A 17566-nucleotide genomic window follows, 5' to 3' on the forward strand; every position below is an offset into this window, starting at 1 on the left:
GTAAAGCCAAAAATTATCAGGCTGCTGACACATAAAATTTAAAACCTTACAAGAAACCTGTCCTCGTTTAAAGAGTGTATAGAAAGTGAAACTCTGTGTCAGTAAATATATGGGAAAAAAAGAAACAATAACTGAATGTGTGTCTACATCAACTGTTTCCATAGTCTCATGACATTCTGGAAAGAGATGGAATTGTGGACAGCTTTCAGTTCAGTGCTCAACATATGAGAGAAAGGCACATCTGAGCTTAGGAGTTATAAAGAAAAAGCCCGAAGGCAGTATTACACCATTGTATCAGGCAATCATGTATCCATAGCTTGAAAGCTGCATGTTATTCTGCAAGTAGCTACTGAAAGGATACATTCAAAGAATATCTTTGAAGTGGCATAGGTGATCTAGCTGAGGTAAAGAGAAGACTTCCAAGGCTGAAAAGAGGTAGAGAAATCCACTTCCACTCTGGAAGGACCTTGAATTGCTGGGGTGTTGAAAGTGCTCAAGGAAGTTCCCCCTGAAGGTACCAGACCTGCCTTCTGAATGCAGTTCAGTGTGGGTCTCACAACACATCAGATCACCAAGGCTGTTTTATCTGCCAGGATGGAATACCTTGGGTTCTATAGGCTAAGGACAGATATTGAACAAAGTACAGCATGAGGATGAAGCCTTAAGCTAAAGCATCTCAAAAGTATTGCTGGTCAGAAGCTCAAAAAAAAGTGTTTTCCCTGCATTCCTCAGAACAAATCTGAATCCTATTTTATTGACTGCTTTTGGATGCAGTAGAGTGAACTGAGTGGCCTCATACAACATGGCAGTTTAGGTTGAGAAAGGAAAAAAGAGAGGCCTGTAAATAGTTTTAAAGAGAATTTCAAAGTTATATGACAAAACCAGGCTACCATAGCTGAACAATTCTACAGTGAAGACCCAATTCAATTGACTTAAATTCATTTTTCCTCAGAGAAAGAGATAAGCACTTTGTTCTCACCCAGAATGTAAGAAGACCTAAAATTTAGTTTGAGGTTTAAGTAATTTGATGATTGAAAGATTATTCTTTCTTAAAAACAACATTAATTTAGTAGGGTCTCTTCTGAAATAATGTTTTTTTGTTCTATTCTTCTTCATTGTAGCTGACACCAATATGTGTTGGAAATACAAAAGTATGAGGCTTTTCCATCTGCCTCCTTCAACTTTTGAGTATTTATTTGGCTTTGCAGTACAAAGTTTTTCCCTTTTTATTTTTAGTTTTCTTTTTCCCCCTTCTCTTTCCCCTTCTCTTTCCTGACAAGTTAAAAAAATTCTCAACTTGCAAGTGCTCTTGCATGAATTACACAGAAACTTCTTTATTGAAAGTTTGGAAAATTTTTCCTCCTACACATTTTGTTATGTATGGTTTTGTGCTGTTAAGCCAAAAATACATCAGTGTCCTATAATACAAATCTTTCTCACTTTTCTAGGCAGGTTCCAAGGCGTAGCTATTTTGCTTCCTTCTAAATTCTGGCTCTGCTAATTAGCTTTGTGTTTTGTTAATTTTTTTCCCCTTAATTTGTATGCATTCAATTGACTTTAATTAAACCTCCTTGACAGACGGCTTCTTCCTTTAGTTCTATAATTTCTTTTTTCTTAATCCTGACACATCACAAAAAGTCTGCTTTCATTTACTCTGGCATCAATTCACTGTAATTCCATCAGTGTGACTGGAATTACTTTGAATTTACTGCTCTATAAGCAAGAACAAAATTTGTTCCCATGATTGACAATTACAGACATCTGAATGGAGGTAAAAACCACAAACCTTTCCAAAATAATGTTCAGTCTTTACTCTTAATGGGTTTCATGTCACCAAGGAATATGTCAAGTGATTTTGCCAGTGACCATGTGGTGGGAAAAGAAATCTAAATGCATGAATGTAAGAATTGATTATTACTAATGAGCAAGCTTACAAATTAGCATATTCTGACATAATGGAAGCCTACTACAAGTCAGACTCTCTGTTTTTAAAAAGTACGCCACAAGGGATTTTTTTTCTTTCTGTGAAATGAGAGAGAGAGAGAGAGTAGGATCACCTCAAGGATATTTTCAGTGGTTACTTCTAGACATCGTTCCCTCTGGTCAGTAATGTCTACTTTCTGAAACAGTAGAGAGTACATTTTTCTTATCTCTGAAATCATATATAGGAATTATCTGCTTCTGACTTGTGTAATTTGACAATTAAAATTTTACAGTGGTTTTAATGTTCTTCAGGAGAGGAGAGTTTTGTTTCTTTGCTGCAAAAGATTAGGCAGAAGAAAAGGTGTGCATAATATTTGCATTTCTACCAATGTCTGAAAAATCAGTAGTTGAGGTCTCAAAGTCTAAAGCATTATTTCCTGATATCTAATGAACTCTCACTTCTGTTCAGCAGAAAAATGGAAAGGAAGAGGAAGAGCAGGATCACATTTTGAGTCGGCACGCAGACGGAGTAGAGCTGTCCTTTATCATATCTCTGGACATCTACAAAGAAGAGAGAAGAACAAATTAAAAATTAATAATGTAGGTTAAATTCTTTTCTTCCCATCCACCCCTGCCCACCCCCTCCCCCCCCCCAAAAAAAAACCCCTCTTTGCACTATCTTAAAAAAAAAAACCATTAAAAAAAAAAAAAATTGAAAGTGCTGTAAAAGGTCAGTGAGTAGTTAAAAAGCATCCTACTCATAATTTTACAGTAACAAGGATTAGAATGCTTCTTGTTGAAGTATATTTCTGCCTACTGTGGTGTTTGTTACCATATAGCAAGATAGTGCATTTAATTGTACTGTAAACAAACATTTAATGCCATGAATGCCACATTATAAAATTTCTTAGAATTTAAATTCCATAAGTTCTCAGAATTTTAGACTCCAATTTACCTTGTCATCTCAATTATTTTATCTCAATTATTACTATTTGCCAAAAAAACCCCAAAAAATAAGAGACTCGAGGTCTTATTCTAGCTGAAACTCTTAATGCTGTTAAGCTTCAAAAGGTTATACTTCATTTAGGCAAGTTTTCATGTGGATTTCTCCAACTATCTTGTGATATTTATCTTTTCATTTCCTAATTGAAATTGTAATGTTTCTGTCTTCAAAATAGTTCTGTATTCCCTCAGTAACTATAACTAATGAATAAGTTCACAAAACATGCTGTAAATATTGCTCACGCTAAATCAAACCATAGACAAACTAACAATATAACAGCAAAATTACTTCTTAAGAAATGTTAATGAGAAACAATAACTGTCCTGTTTTGTGCAGTACAAATTAAAAGTCAGAAAAACTTGGTATAGATTAAAGACATGAAAATACACAACTGGTCATCTGACATACTGCCACTTCCATTGAATTTAAATATTAAATGTTGAAAAAAGATTAAAAATTGAAAAATTATATTTAAAAAAAAAATTACAAATGTTTCATGTTGAAGAAGCATAATAATAAAAAAAACTTGCAAAATATGACCAGGTCTTCCAGGGAAATTTTCATTGTGTAGTCATATTATAATATTTTTTAGGAACATGACTGTTAAATAGTTTTTGACGACTTACCTGTACTATTAAAATGCTAGTGCAGATGTTATTTTACCATGTTAAAGCATTTTTTCTGAGACTAATTTACTAGCTTTAGTACATGCATTTTTGGAGCTACGGATTGGAAATAATTTGAGGAGTGTTTTTCCATTATTAAAAAATGGGCTGATTCTAAGAACAGTGAGAATTCAGCTGCTTAAAATTCATTAATAAGAACCAAGAGTAGAGAAGGTAATGACATCAGTATTTCAAATTAAGCAAAAAGAGAAAGGCTGTGACAGACAAGGCAAATGTAGTTAAGTGTACAGTTATGCAGGTTTTGTCTTTTTAATTTCATAGTGAATAACTTCAAGATCAGAAGTAATCTTAGCTTGCTGAATGCACAATATTGTTTTGGGAGGCTCTTTGTTACTGGAACAGCATTAACCAGGAGCACAGAAAATGAGCAAGAATTTTGTTAGTAAATAATGCAAGACATGTCATGTCCCACATGCTGCTTTTTAGGAGAGTAGGTGTTTTTCCTTAAAGTTCTGAAAGGTGAAAACTAAGAATTTCTATAGCTTAACACTGAAATCTTGGCTGCATAAAACAGTGGTAAGACACAGACTCAAGACAAAACTTAGTCTAGTGACAAAGGTAGTCAGTTCTGAAATCATATTATGATAGATTAATAGTTTGATCTAGATCAGGAGTGCAATTTTAAAGAAAATAAAAAAGTTATTCTTACCAATTGTGTTTTCATTCCCATGAACTGGATTATTCCTGCAAATGAAACTAAACCAGGAGAGGTGGTCCAAGTACTGGAGCTGTCCAGTCCATACGACCAGGCTAGAGATAGTCAGAAAGAACCTCCTCACAACTCTGTGTATAGGATGTTTTCCAACAGCAGCTGCTTCTTCCTCTATGTTCCTATTTACAGTCCTATGTCTTTGTGTATACAAAGCTCTCACCTATCTGTCCAGTAGGAAAACACTCCTCTACAGTGAGAATTAGTTCAACAGAGGAAGAAATAATTTGCCAGATGCAGTCTCCTCTTACACCATTTAATCTGTAACTTAGTCTTCTTCCTGCTGCCTCAACATTCACAAAAGTTATTCCATGAACAGAAACATCGGTATAAATAAATGTGAGGTCTAGGTTAGAAAAAAAAAATAGCATTTGTTTTTGCCTGCATATAAGTATGTCATATGTTATTATGATATTTTTTTACAAAAAATATCAACCACCTAAGGGCTGTGTTGCAAGAAACTTATGCATAATCAAATTATTGTTTTGTCTCATTTAATTTTTCTTCTGTTTCTTTCAGAATGTTTTCGTAGATAAACCAGCATTTCCAGAATACAAAGTTTCAGATGCAAAAAAATCCAAATTCATATTGCTGCATTTTAGCACTTTTAAAGCTGGCTGGGACTGGCTTATTTTACTGGCAACGTTTTATGTTGCTGTGACTGTACCTTACAATGTTTCCTTTATTGGTCATGATGAGCTGTCTACAACTCGAAGCACAACTGTCAGTGACATTGCAGTGGAAATTCTCTTTATCATCGGTAAGATATGTTTGGGGGTTGTTTGGGATCTCTTTTCTGACATTTAGGATTTTCGCAGAATGAATAATATTTCAGAAAAGGAAATAATTATCCCCTTCATGACTTCAAAGAAAATCAATTTTAGCTCTATGGCTTGTATGGCTTGATATTTTATCTGAACTTTAGATCACCTCTTTTCTTTTTTTTTTTTTTTTTTTTTTTTTTTTTTTTTTTTTTTTTTTTTTTTTTTCTTTTCTTTTCTTTTCTTTAAATTGATTTGGGTAGTTCTGCTATTACCTAAAGGGACTTTTGTTTTCAGGAAGATTGAAACCCATTGTTTCACCCCAGGGATGTCTGAAACTTTACCAGTATAGGGATGCCCCCTGGAATTGCTACAGTTTTGTTCACAATCTATAGGGTTGTTTTTTTGTTTGTTTGTTTGTTTGGTTTTTTTTTGTTTTTTTTTTTAATTTAACACTTAGAAGAGTTATGGACCACAAGCTGCATAGATTTTTTTAAAATATCGATGTAAGATTAAAACTTAACACTGAAATACCAGAGTACAATATCAATGTGCTATATTGACAACTGGGATAGAATTTGAGAGACTTGAGTTATCATCTGATCCATTCTCTAAACTTTTTATTTCCATGACCTGTTTAATTCTTATATCTCTTAAGAATCAAAAGGAAACAGGATCATATCTAAAAATGGCTTTGTATCGAAGAAATTTCTATCTTTTTTTGTATCTTTTTTTCGGTATGTTTTCTGAAAAGAATCCCTGAATAGAACCAAACAGATTGTTCCCCAAGATTTTACTGTTATAATACCACCTCAGTTCTGTCACACTGATAAACCAGAACTCAGATCTTGCGCTACTTGCAGGTGAATTGAACTATTATTTTTAAGAAATAAACCAAGTTGGGTAGGTCTTTCTTGAATGTGAAAAGGGTTTGGATGGATTCTGAGAGAGAAGGAGAACAAAAAGAACAATAAAATCATTTTCAGCTTAGAAACTTTAGAAACTTCTTTTCCACTTTAATCTTCCCTATTTTGTCATGTAAAAATATAGCTTAGCTCAAACATTAAAAGCAACATTATGATCTTCTCTGGGAGAACTAAACAAAATTGTAACTCCATAAACGCTAAGCAATAACTCAAAAGATTTTCTTATGGAAGATTTGAAGAGTTTATTCCATTTCTCTATCAGCTTTACTCTAGAGAGTAAGACTGGTAGTTGATATGGATGATGGAAGAATCCGATGTTATGATGAATAAGTATTCGTTTCCTCCTTTGTCATTGTTTTGTCATTAGACTCAAGGTATAAATTTCTGGTTTATGCTCACTATTAGATCTTGGTGGACTCTTTCACATTAATGCAAACAATTCACATTCAAAGATTCTCAGGCACTGCAGTAACAAACTGATTACATTCTGCAATGCAGATCATCAAGGATCATCCTGTGTCTTGAGTAGTGAGTGAAGTTTTGACTCTAGTCAGTCATAAATTAATGTTAATTAAGAATACTAAATCTAATAATCCCACTTGAGGTACCTGGGTGACTTTATAAAAAGAGTAGGCTCAGGGTTACAATATTTTGATACTGGTGTAAATAACTGGTTTGTGTTAAAATGTGTATTCAAGAAAGTATATCCTATCTCTTACTGTTTTATGTGCTGTAGTATTCATTTGAAACAAGACAGATGGTGAACTGCTCAGTGTTACTTTTCTGGTTATATATTTTGCTGGAAATATGGAGTCTTTATATCAGTAAGTCAAAAGCAAAGACATCTCTATGATCAATAGAACAGCTGAGTAAGAAAAATAAAGCAAAGAAGATTTTCTGTAAATTTCATATTTTCCAGTTAGATTTTTCAGTCTGTAGTCCAGGAAATCAAACTATGGCTGTAACTAAATGCATTCAAAGAAATGTACATGGAGCACTAGAAGAGGCTTTGACTAATCATGTTACTGGTAACCACAAGCATTGTACACTAGAATACCAAAATTCCTCCCCCAGAGTTTGAATAATGGCTCAATTTTTCCCCAGAATAATTTTTTTTCTAGAGTTAATATCTGATTTAAATCTCCAGTTCTGAGAAAGGGTTTTTGAAGTATTTTCAGGACATTGTCATACTGCATTTAAATCCCTGCAGTGAATTTAAAGAAAATAGTGTGTTTATGATCATCTCTCCAGGGTCTCTTGTCTGTAAAAATGTTGAATTAATATGTCTCAGAACATATATAACTATATTGAAAGTAGTAAGATTGACAGAATACTTAAATTTAAGCATAGGTTTCCTGGCATTTGTTTCACTATGGCTTTGACGAGCTCATCTTTGATGGATGATATATGTGCTATGAGAAAAGTCAATAAGAAATGTTGAGAAAAAAAATCTTGTTATGATGCTGCTGCCTCAGAAATGATACAGAAACCTCAGTTCTATTACAGCTTTGTAGTCACAGATTGAGGTATCACAAAAGTAGTCATGGATTGGAAAAATAGAGTCTATCTATTTTGATTTTATTCATATTTCTGGGAGCACAGAGTAATATTCCTTTCATGAGCATAGCTTGCATAAGCACTCATTTAGATTTGGCAAGGTCTTTGTTTTTAGCTGTGTTATCCAAGACTGACTATATTCTTGGGCATACGGTGTGACTTTTGGGGATGGTTCTGTGGATGGCCAGGAACTAGACCTGATGGTCCCTTCCAACTCAGCTTATTCTGTGATTCTGTGATGTGTGTCAACCTATGTTTAATCATGATAAAAATATGTATGGAAGTCTTCTTCTGACTTGGGATGTTTACAAGTAAGAGCATTGATATGAATTATATTATTTATGAGAAAAGCATCTAGCTAGAGATTTAACTGCTTTAGCCTTTAAAGTTCTCTAAAACACAGACAGGAGATAAACAATTATAAGAGCCCATTTTGTGAAATCTTCAGAGAAGAGGATGAAGGGAGAACATAATTAGGTCTTCTCATATGAAACTAAATTTTTTCACTTGATGTTTCCTGTGATAACTTGTGTGATGTTGTATTTGAGTGTACTTTCATGATCTGTTTCCCTTTGTTATTTGTGCAAACCTTCTCTATCGTCCCCCTGTAAATCAATCTTTTGCTTCCTCTAACAAAAGATAGAGTAGAATTAGTTTAGTTTTAGAATTTTTTCATCATCTTATGTATTCAAAAACAATAAGGGGGTGTAGAAAAAAACTTGTTAGCCTTACTGTATTTAAAAAAAAAACTCATTTAAAATATCCTAAGAAGTGTTTTATCTGGTGAGGGCTATTAACCTGCTTTGTTGCACTATTTGCTTCAAAGCTGATACCTCTGTATTTGCATAGACAGTAGCTGGGTTCTTCATTTCTGGTTAGGTATGTCTGGGAGCCTGAATATCAATTCTTCTAAGAAGCATAATGGATCTTGTTTACTTTTCAACAATATTTTTCAAGTTTTCTGTCTTCTGGAGGAAAAAAAGGCAGTAAAACCTCTCACCAAGTTCTTTCAATTTATTTAGTAATAAACTCCCAAATGCTTAACTTTTACTCTTCTGTAACTATCCAGTGAAGTGTTTTTATTTCTGCAACAGTTTCATTCTAGTTTTCAGATATTGCTTTTCTTTATCTGTTTTGGGTTTTTTTAAAAATATTGAACATCTTGATTAAAGAAAGCAATAATATCTGAGCAATTATCAGTTATTTATTGTCTACTCACAGGACTATTTGACTAAGAGGCCCTCAACAGGAATTGAGATCAATGCAAGGGTTCACTGAAAATATGCATAGGCTTTCTGGATAATGGTAATGCATTGTTTGCTGAATAAGATCAAAAGGGTCTGAGTATTTTGTGTCTAAGGTGGCCAGGAACAACTATAGAGAGAAGAGCTCAATTTTCAATTTGTGGATCATCTAGTTTTTTAGTGGAAGACAAACACTGGATACTAATTATGGCTATGAAGTTGCACTTTTTATAAACATACTGGAGAGTTATTTAAAGTGATTTCCTGCAGTATACTACTTTGCCACCTGTGGGGGAAAAACCCACATCATTCCTTTCTCCACTCTCCACACACACACTGGCATCTGAAGACTTGATCAAGACAGAAAACTGATCTTGATTTACACTAAGATTTCCTCTCTTTGTATGCATATTCCTTTCTTTCCCATTAAATACTATTTAATAAAGTGTTTTATCAGCAATTTCTGTTTCTAAATCAGTATGTTTAAAAGTTTTAAAGCTCTGATTTGTGTGGCATGACACTGTAGACTAACAGGACTCATGTGGCCATTAGCATTGATCACAAATTTAAATTATTCAAAATTTTTTTAGTAATTTCAATCATATGAAGTCCTTGACTCTCACATGTTTAATATGTAGAGACTTAAAACTATGGTATCAACCTTGTAGAAATTAATATAATCATTCATGACTTACACAGTAATTCAAGGATACATAATATTGTACTGAAAATAATATATGTTGAATGAAATTTGTTGGAATAAGATGAGGAAGTATTAAATGCTATAAATTTTATTAGATTGCTTTAAAATGGAAGGCTCACTTTCTTTTTTCTTTCTTCTTATTCATTATTATCATGACTATAATTTCCTATCTTTGCAAGTGCACAGAAGCTGTTTTAAAATAATTTCTGTGTCTGGGGGACCTCACGTCTAAGAGAACTTCTGCATTTTGAAAGGAAATGGCAGTGTTTTGACTTTTGAAAGTGTGGTTACACCAGAAGGCTGTAATATTCTAAAATTCAAGGGAGTGGTTTGAAATTATCTCTGAGAATTTATTTCTAAGCAACAAATGGTGTCATCTGTGAATGCATATGAACAGAGCATACAAACAGAGTCACATTGTTGGCATACCTAATATCTGAAAGAGAAGGTCATTAAAATATTCAGGGTCTATGGATTACCTAGTAATATGAAAAGAACAGTGCAAAATATTTATGCTGAAAAGCCATAGTAAGCTTCCTAAAGATAGTTCCTCAAAACATCAAACTCAGGTGGGCAAGACCACTACAATTTTAATTTTTTTTCCAATAACCTTCCTTGCATAATTGTAAGGAGAAGAGATGCTTGTCTGCAGACAAGATGCTGTTTCCAAGCACAAAAACATCAACCTCGACCTAAAAGAGAAAAGTTTAAGGCACAAATGATTATTTCATAGAAGTATTTCTGCATCTCCAGATAGATGCACATAAGTATTATGGTAATGGAGGCACCCTGAAAATTTTACTTGTATTACCTTCACTAACTCCTCTTACTTAGAGCTAAAATCAGACAAAAGTTATATTTACTATCCTATAATACAGTGGTAAGACAAAGTAGTATTTTTCAATAAGATTAAAGCATTTTAGTAAGCAATCTATGTAATTTCCAAGGAAATTATTTAATACTTAATAGTTTACCACAGTCTTTGTGAATTAGCATGTGGTCTTTTTTTTTTTTTTTTTTTTTTTTTTTTTTTTTTTTCATGATTTATGGCTATTTTCTATGCAAATTGCTGTCAAACCACATGGGGTAAGTGCTGAGAAAATTATTTCAGACTTTCTCTTGGAACTGGTCAAAACCTGGAGGTGAATAAAGCAGTTATGTCACTATCCACTGAATATTTTACTGATTTGATATTTGCTTTGTTTTCTGCAACATTTATGTGAAGTAAAATCTACTCATAAAATACCCAACTATGTCTGCTTCACACAGCTTGAATTTAGTGAAAAGTTACATAATTTGACCGGTGTTTCTCCACTCTTTGGAAATTACTTTTTTCAGCCATATTTCTACAGGTTCTATTAAGAAAATTGCCCATGTAGAAACTTTCACACTTCTGCAGTCACACATACTAGCTTCTTTTCAAAGCAGAGCTAACAGTTCATTTTTCAGAAATATTTTGAGTTCTTTGCTCTTCTCTCAAGACTCCAAAGTCTGTATCTTCTTTTGCAGAAAAGTCAATAAAACATATTTCAGCTATTCAATAAGTTCAGAGATTGAGTCTGTTTTCAAAAGATACAGCATAGTTTATAAGAAAAAGTCTTTCCAGTCCAGTATGTTATAATGGTCATGATACGTGATGCTTTTCTGGTGTGTCAGCTACTACGGGACTGAGATTATCTAATCACATTATAACACCCTCATAGTCAAAGAAAGCAACTAAAAAGGGCAAACTCCAAAGGCAAAAAACCAAAGAAGCAGGTAAAATAAATAATCCCCCTGTCTTGACATTGGGGTGCTGGCCATTCATGTCTACAGCAGCCCAAGTATGGTGTTAGATAGAGCATATCATGTTAGCGCATTATCGCTGACCATGCCCTTCTGGAGAGAGTGACTTTTGTTATAAAAACACCCATTCAAAAGATGCCTTCAGATTACTTTTTTAAAATATATTAATGGATAATTTGCCCAAGTAAAACAGTATTTCCACTTGGATGTAACTTCAATATCACATTACTTTCCACTGCAAGAACAAATAGTAAGGAAGAGCAAATCACTGTCAGTTATAGATGGATTTGGGGAGTTACTTCTACTATGATCCATCACACCCAAAAATGGATTTTCATCTGTTAAAATCACTGGAAATGTTTATTTGACAAACTTGAATGAATCAAGGCTGAGAACATGCATCATAGCACTCCCTTAGGACAAGGACTGTGCCACTCCTCATGTACTGTGCAGTGCTGAGCAACTTGGTGTCAAATGGTAAATAAACTCTTCTCACTGGAGAAGTCTGACTGGTAAAACAGCTCAGTATATTCAGTTGTGACTTTAACAGCAAAAGGACTATGAATTAAAGTTACTCCATGCTAGCAGAAGTCCATCAGGTTACATAATGCCATGTGTATTGTGGTAAAGATTTTAAGAATTTGTAGCTTTTAACCATGTTCCTGTTATTTATCTGAATTCCAGTCATCCAGCTAAAACCATAAGAGTTCTAAAAAAGAGCTTCTTTCACTGGAGGTATAATGTGGGTCTAAAATGTGTTTTCCACACTCTGCTCACACAAACAAAATGGGGTTGTTTGCCCAATATTCTGAACAGTTAGAGACCAGAAGAAAATTACATTTGGGGTTGCACTGAAAGGAAAATAGGAGGGAGAGGTATACTTGGTAACCATATTTTACTTTTTTTTAATGTACAGTTGCTTAAGGGCTAATTCTAATGCTTTTCCATAATTTTCTTTAATGATAATGCTCCTCAATGAGATTCTTTTTGTTCTTTCTGTTTAAGCTGTGGAAGAGAACAAATTTTCCTAACACCATTCTGGTAGTACAATGATAGGTCCTAATATTTCATTTTAGGTACCAAGTCCATTAGGACCTAGACATCATACCTTGGGATACTTAATTTCTTTAACTGCAAGCAGTATATAATTTGGTCCAACTTCTTCCCTCTCACTGTTACCTACATCGATACAAAACACTTGAAACTTCAGTTATGTGTAGTTTTGTATGATCTTTCAGCTCTCAAAGATTCTGACAGGAGCTAGAAATATTTACCATCTCGTTGAGTCTTACATAGAAGATACCATATTTAACATGTGTATTAAAGAAACTATATTCAGATAAAGCACATTTTCCTGAAGGACATCAACACTTCTTCAAAGACCTTAAAGATTCCACAACTCTCTTTACTTATGACTTGTAAACTACATATTTCTCTTTTGGAGGGTTTTTTTCATCAACCTGCAGAAGTGACATCTCATTGTCTGGTTTTTAAAATGTTGCTACCTCCTGACTCTGATTTTGGGCACACTGGATTGCAATTTGACATCTGATATGACACAACCTTGCTTTGTTACTTCATTCCAAAATTAGATAAGAATTATATATTGAATACATCTGGATTTTCTACAAGATTATTGTTAGCTTTTCTTGTAATGACATGATGCTATTTACTAAAAAGGAACTAAAGTTTCTTATTAGTGTTTCTTTCCTAAAACTGTAATTTTCCTTCATCATGGACACCAGTGATTTCTTTCTCAAACATATCTAGGTTTTCATTACAATTTTTCTACTTTATATCAGCTATTACTTAACATCTGTTCACTGTTTGATATAACCTTCTAAAAAAGAAGAAAAAGTTCTGTTCCTCCAGCAGCTGAAATAGGCTTTTACTAAGGCATAATTTTGATTGTATTATTTATATAGTATGTATTTTATTATATTTTATATATTTATTACATAAAATTCCTACATTTTAGTACTTATTTTATTGGTACTTAAGTTTTGCTGAGCTTTTTTTCTTGTAAGCTTTATTTGATTTCAAGTTCTTCCACAATGGTATAAGATGAACATTACTTTCTTTTCTGACATCAACTCAATTCTACCTCCCTCACCTGATCATGTCAGCCTCTGAAAGAAAATCATCAAGCTAATTGTGGTTATAGATGTCTGGAAGAAAGATGCTGAACTGAAAAATCACACTTCCACTTGAATAAATTGTTCCTAGGCAATTTGCTAGGAACATCTATGTTTGTCTCAGCAGTAGAATAGAAAAAAAATAAGAGTTTATATAGGGACAGATAAATTGTTCTCCAAAGAATATGGTACTAATATTTCTTGAAAACTTTCCTAAAAGCTCTCTGGACAGATTCTAATATCATTATCTTGTATGATAAAATAAAATTTGCTCAAACAATCAGATAGATGAAAGAGCCTGGACTTTGGGGAAAGGATTACTAGCTAAGGACAACCAATGTAAAATCACATAAAGAAAAATGAAAAAAATACAAGAAATTAGAGACGAGTCAGTCATACCATCTAGAAGAGAAAGATAATGTAGAAAACTGTCTTTTCTGAACATCAATGGGGTTAACATAGCTAAATCATCTCGTTCTCAAAGCACAGGTTTGAGTGACTGCAGTCTAATAAAACATCACTGCTTATATGTATGCCACTTGCCCTAAAGGCACAGTATTTTTCAATTTCATTTAGTTCCCAGTGAAAGACTGTTAAACTGTGGTATATTATATTGCATTTTCTGAAATTTAAGGCTACAACATGGGCAGCTATTGAATCACCTGCTTAACCCTGAACTGTTATTCTGCTATAACTTGATCATATGTTTAATCCTAGCAGGATTTATTTTTAAACAATCAAGCCTTAAGAGAGAGAAAAAAAAGTTGTCACAGGGAAATCAGCTGCTTCAGGTAAAATAATCCTGCTTATGGGTAAAATGGCTCAGCTAGCCTCCAGATATCTATTTTTTAACAGGGATTAGAAATTGAGATTATACACAACACATATTGTGCTTTTAAAATTTTACAAGGGGTATTATATTGAAAAACATCTTAATGATTAATAGGTTAGCTTGATGACTATCAGTTTGTGGCTTTTGTTCCTTTTATATCATTTAGGAGACAAATCTGCATTATGTACAAAGCAAAACCTCAATTTTTTCAACATAAGTTTTTTTCCCTTTGTTGAACATGAGTTTGAATTGGTGTTTTCATACAATTCACTGCATGAATGTCTGTGAATGTGTCACATAATAGAAATCTAGAAAAAGGCATGTAGCAAGGATGTAGCATGTCATACAGAGCTTTAATCCAAGAGACACCACCAATTTCAAGATCTTATAAGCCTGCTTAGATTTCCTGGATCTTTTATGCCCAGCTATGAAATAAGTTGCCTTTTCTTAAGGAATCAAGCATTTCTAGGGCGTGGATTTCACATTGGAAGCTTGTGAAAAAGAAAATAGTCACCAATAGGTGAGTAAAAGGCATTAGACCACTCAGATAAGGAAAGTAATTGTTTAGAGCTTTCCAGTTATATCATGTTATTGGACAGAGATATTTGGAATGAAAATATCACAGACCTATGTAGCCATGTTAATTACAAACTTGGAAGACTTTCAGGTAATGACGGTCCCAGTGTTCTGGTGTTTACTGCTATGAATACTGTGTGGGAGCTTAATGGGAGCAAAATATATAAATAAATTAGGAACTGCAACTGTATATAGATAACAATTTTAAATTCATTTCATGGCTGAAAAAACTAGCATTTGTTTTTATAAAACAACATTTTCTATAATCCTTCAGTGCATTTTTGCATGAGTTTTGGAGATATCACATTTCTTACAAGATTTTTTTATGGGATGTGTGCCCATAGCTTACCAGTAGTGCAAATAGCAGACTGAGAGAATCCATGCAGATGGAGCTAATTAGCCATGGGATCTAACCATGAGAAAAATCACAGTCATGGTTTCACAAATTCACTGTTTATTATCTCTGCATGCACCTTAAGGACTTAATGCCCAAAGGGGCTTCTGGTCTCTGTTGAGTTGGTAGGGAAGGGTGATCAGTCTGCAGGGTAGAGAGAAGGGGGACTCAGAGGAACAGGATTCAAAAGGCAGAAAGCAATTGCATCAGCGGGGAACTGTGATCAGAGGGTGTGTGGAGCAGAAGCCCATTCTCCTACTCAGTGTGCAAGGGTAATGGGATTCCTAGTTCCAAGCCTCTTGAAATTGGAGATCTTGGGTTCTCCCTGTTGGGCACTTTCAGGTCAAGTTTATCTTTATGTTCAACAACAACAACAACAACAAAATAATAATAATTTTTAAAAATCACTGCTTGGAACACTGACACTTTTTGCTCAAGGTTCACACACAGCAATGTGTATAGAAATGAATGGGGAAGGAGGAGATCATGACTGGCTTAAGACACGGTGTTTGTTATCACAACATGTATCTGTGTTAAACACAGTATAAGTTTTGTGGAAAAAGCCGTGTAGTGAAACATTATCAAAGGACCTTTCTTAAAGTCAATAGGATAGTCTAGACTTTATAATGAGCTTTAATTTACTTGAATCCTGACTTTTTTTCTGTCTAATTTGAACCAAAATTGAATTATTTGACAAAATAAGAAGTCAAATTTTTCTGAATGAATACAAAAACAAAGATGTTTCACTCTTTTTTTCCCCTGTCTATATCAAGAAAACATGGTATTTTAGATATGTGTGTGCTGTGCTTCAAGACAGGTGTAATGAGTTAAGCAGTTTGATATTTTCTGCTGTTCCTCCTGCTTTTGTTTTACGTAACTTTGTAATGACATTTCTCATGTCAGAGACATTATTTAAATGCTCCATTATGCTCTCCTGAGCACATGGCATGTGTGGCTCACAAGACCAGTTAAAGTGATGCCTTCCTATCTCACATTAAAAAATTGCAATAAAATATATTCAGAATTTTCTTTATATAACAATAATCTTTGTAATTAATGTTTGGGTTTTGCATTATGAGAGGTGCTAAAGCAAAAGAGGGATTCTAGTCTTTGTCCCAGCCTGCAAGAAACATATCAAACACGGCTTTAAATATGAAGTTTGCACAGGCTGAAGTTTTTGTTAGAGCATTCTTAAAGATAGTATATTCAAATGTACCTCTTGTGGAAAAATTTTAACCAACTAATTATCCAAATATATTGGAGTCACTTCACATATAAGATATAAGAATCAGCTCAGAGATTCAGCATTGCTCTTGCCTGGTTTACAGGTGTAAACTTACAATTGTTGCCCTTCAAGTTATAGGAAATGATTAAAACACACCTCATCTCAGAGTGTTTGGAGCAAACTCAGAACTAGAGAAAACCACTAGTTTTGAAGCACTTGAGTAATCTGGAATCTCTGAAGTTTTACATTATTGATACTCGTGTTAAATTTCAGATCATTCTTTCAATTGTCATCAGTTTGTAGAAGCTACTGCACAATAAGATTAACAAACAATTTCTAAAATATTAAATAATGCATTAGTATTTTCAGAAGATATTACTAGTGATAAGAAAACATTTATTTAAAAAAACAGAAAAAGTAAATATTCCACTTTTTTAACAGAAATCCCAAAAATACTGTTAAATATATAATTCCTAGAAATAATACAATCTCCCAGAAGAAATGGTTATTTCTAAACTTGTGTTAAAGATTTTGTTGTGCTCTCAGAAGTTTTTTGCCTTAGGAGTTGTTTTTTCTGTTTTTTCCCTTACAGATTTCTCAGTAAGTACTTTAGCACAGCAGTTAAGCTGGAAATAAGATTGCCCAGATGAAGAAAATGTTTACACCCAAGTATAGCTCAGAAAGTTGTCAAGGAATACAAGATGGATCACACTTACTTCCTGCCCTCTGGACTTTTATCTAATAAGCTGGATGCAGAAAGAAGCAATTAACATTTCCTTTTTTTTTTTTTTTTTTTTTTTTTTTATATATATATATATAGCTATTATCTGAGGCTATTGCCCTAACTTGCTTTGATACAAAGACAGAAACGGGTGCAGTGCAGAAAAACCTCTAATCTCTTCAATCTTGAACAGTGAATTGCATATGCACGTTGATAAGCCTTTGGTGTATTGGATGCACTTACATTTAAAGCAAGGATTTATCTCCTTTTCTGTTAAAGCTTTAGTTGTTTCACAGATGCTAATGGACAATAAATAAGCAAATACTTTTTCTGACTTTGATAACCATACTTTGGAGTTTGTGAGACAAATGAGAATGAGAAGTTTC

General features: G+C 33.6%; 1 protein-coding gene across 1 annotated transcript in view; it reads left to right on the forward strand.

Annotated features, from left to right (window-relative positions):
* The window catches only part of KCNH8 (potassium voltage-gated channel subfamily H member 8), a gene marked incomplete at both ends in the record, with an annotated part of 177021 nt that overhangs the window by 84894 nt on the left and 74561 nt on the right, over positions 1 to 17566 (forward strand). The window contains 2 exons of the mRNA XM_083867048.1: positions 2396 to 2523; positions 4841 to 5081. Of these exons, the coding sequence (XP_083723174.1) occupies positions 2396 to 2523; positions 4841 to 5081 (369 nt within the window). The remainder of the gene's footprint in view (positions 1 to 2395; positions 2524 to 4840; positions 5082 to 17566) is intronic.

This window comes from Zosterops lateralis (assembly GCF_965231275.1).
Source record: "Zosterops lateralis genome assembly, chromosome: 1".
NCBI classification, from domain to species: Eukaryota; Metazoa; Chordata; class Aves; order Passeriformes; family Zosteropidae; genus Zosterops; species Zosterops lateralis.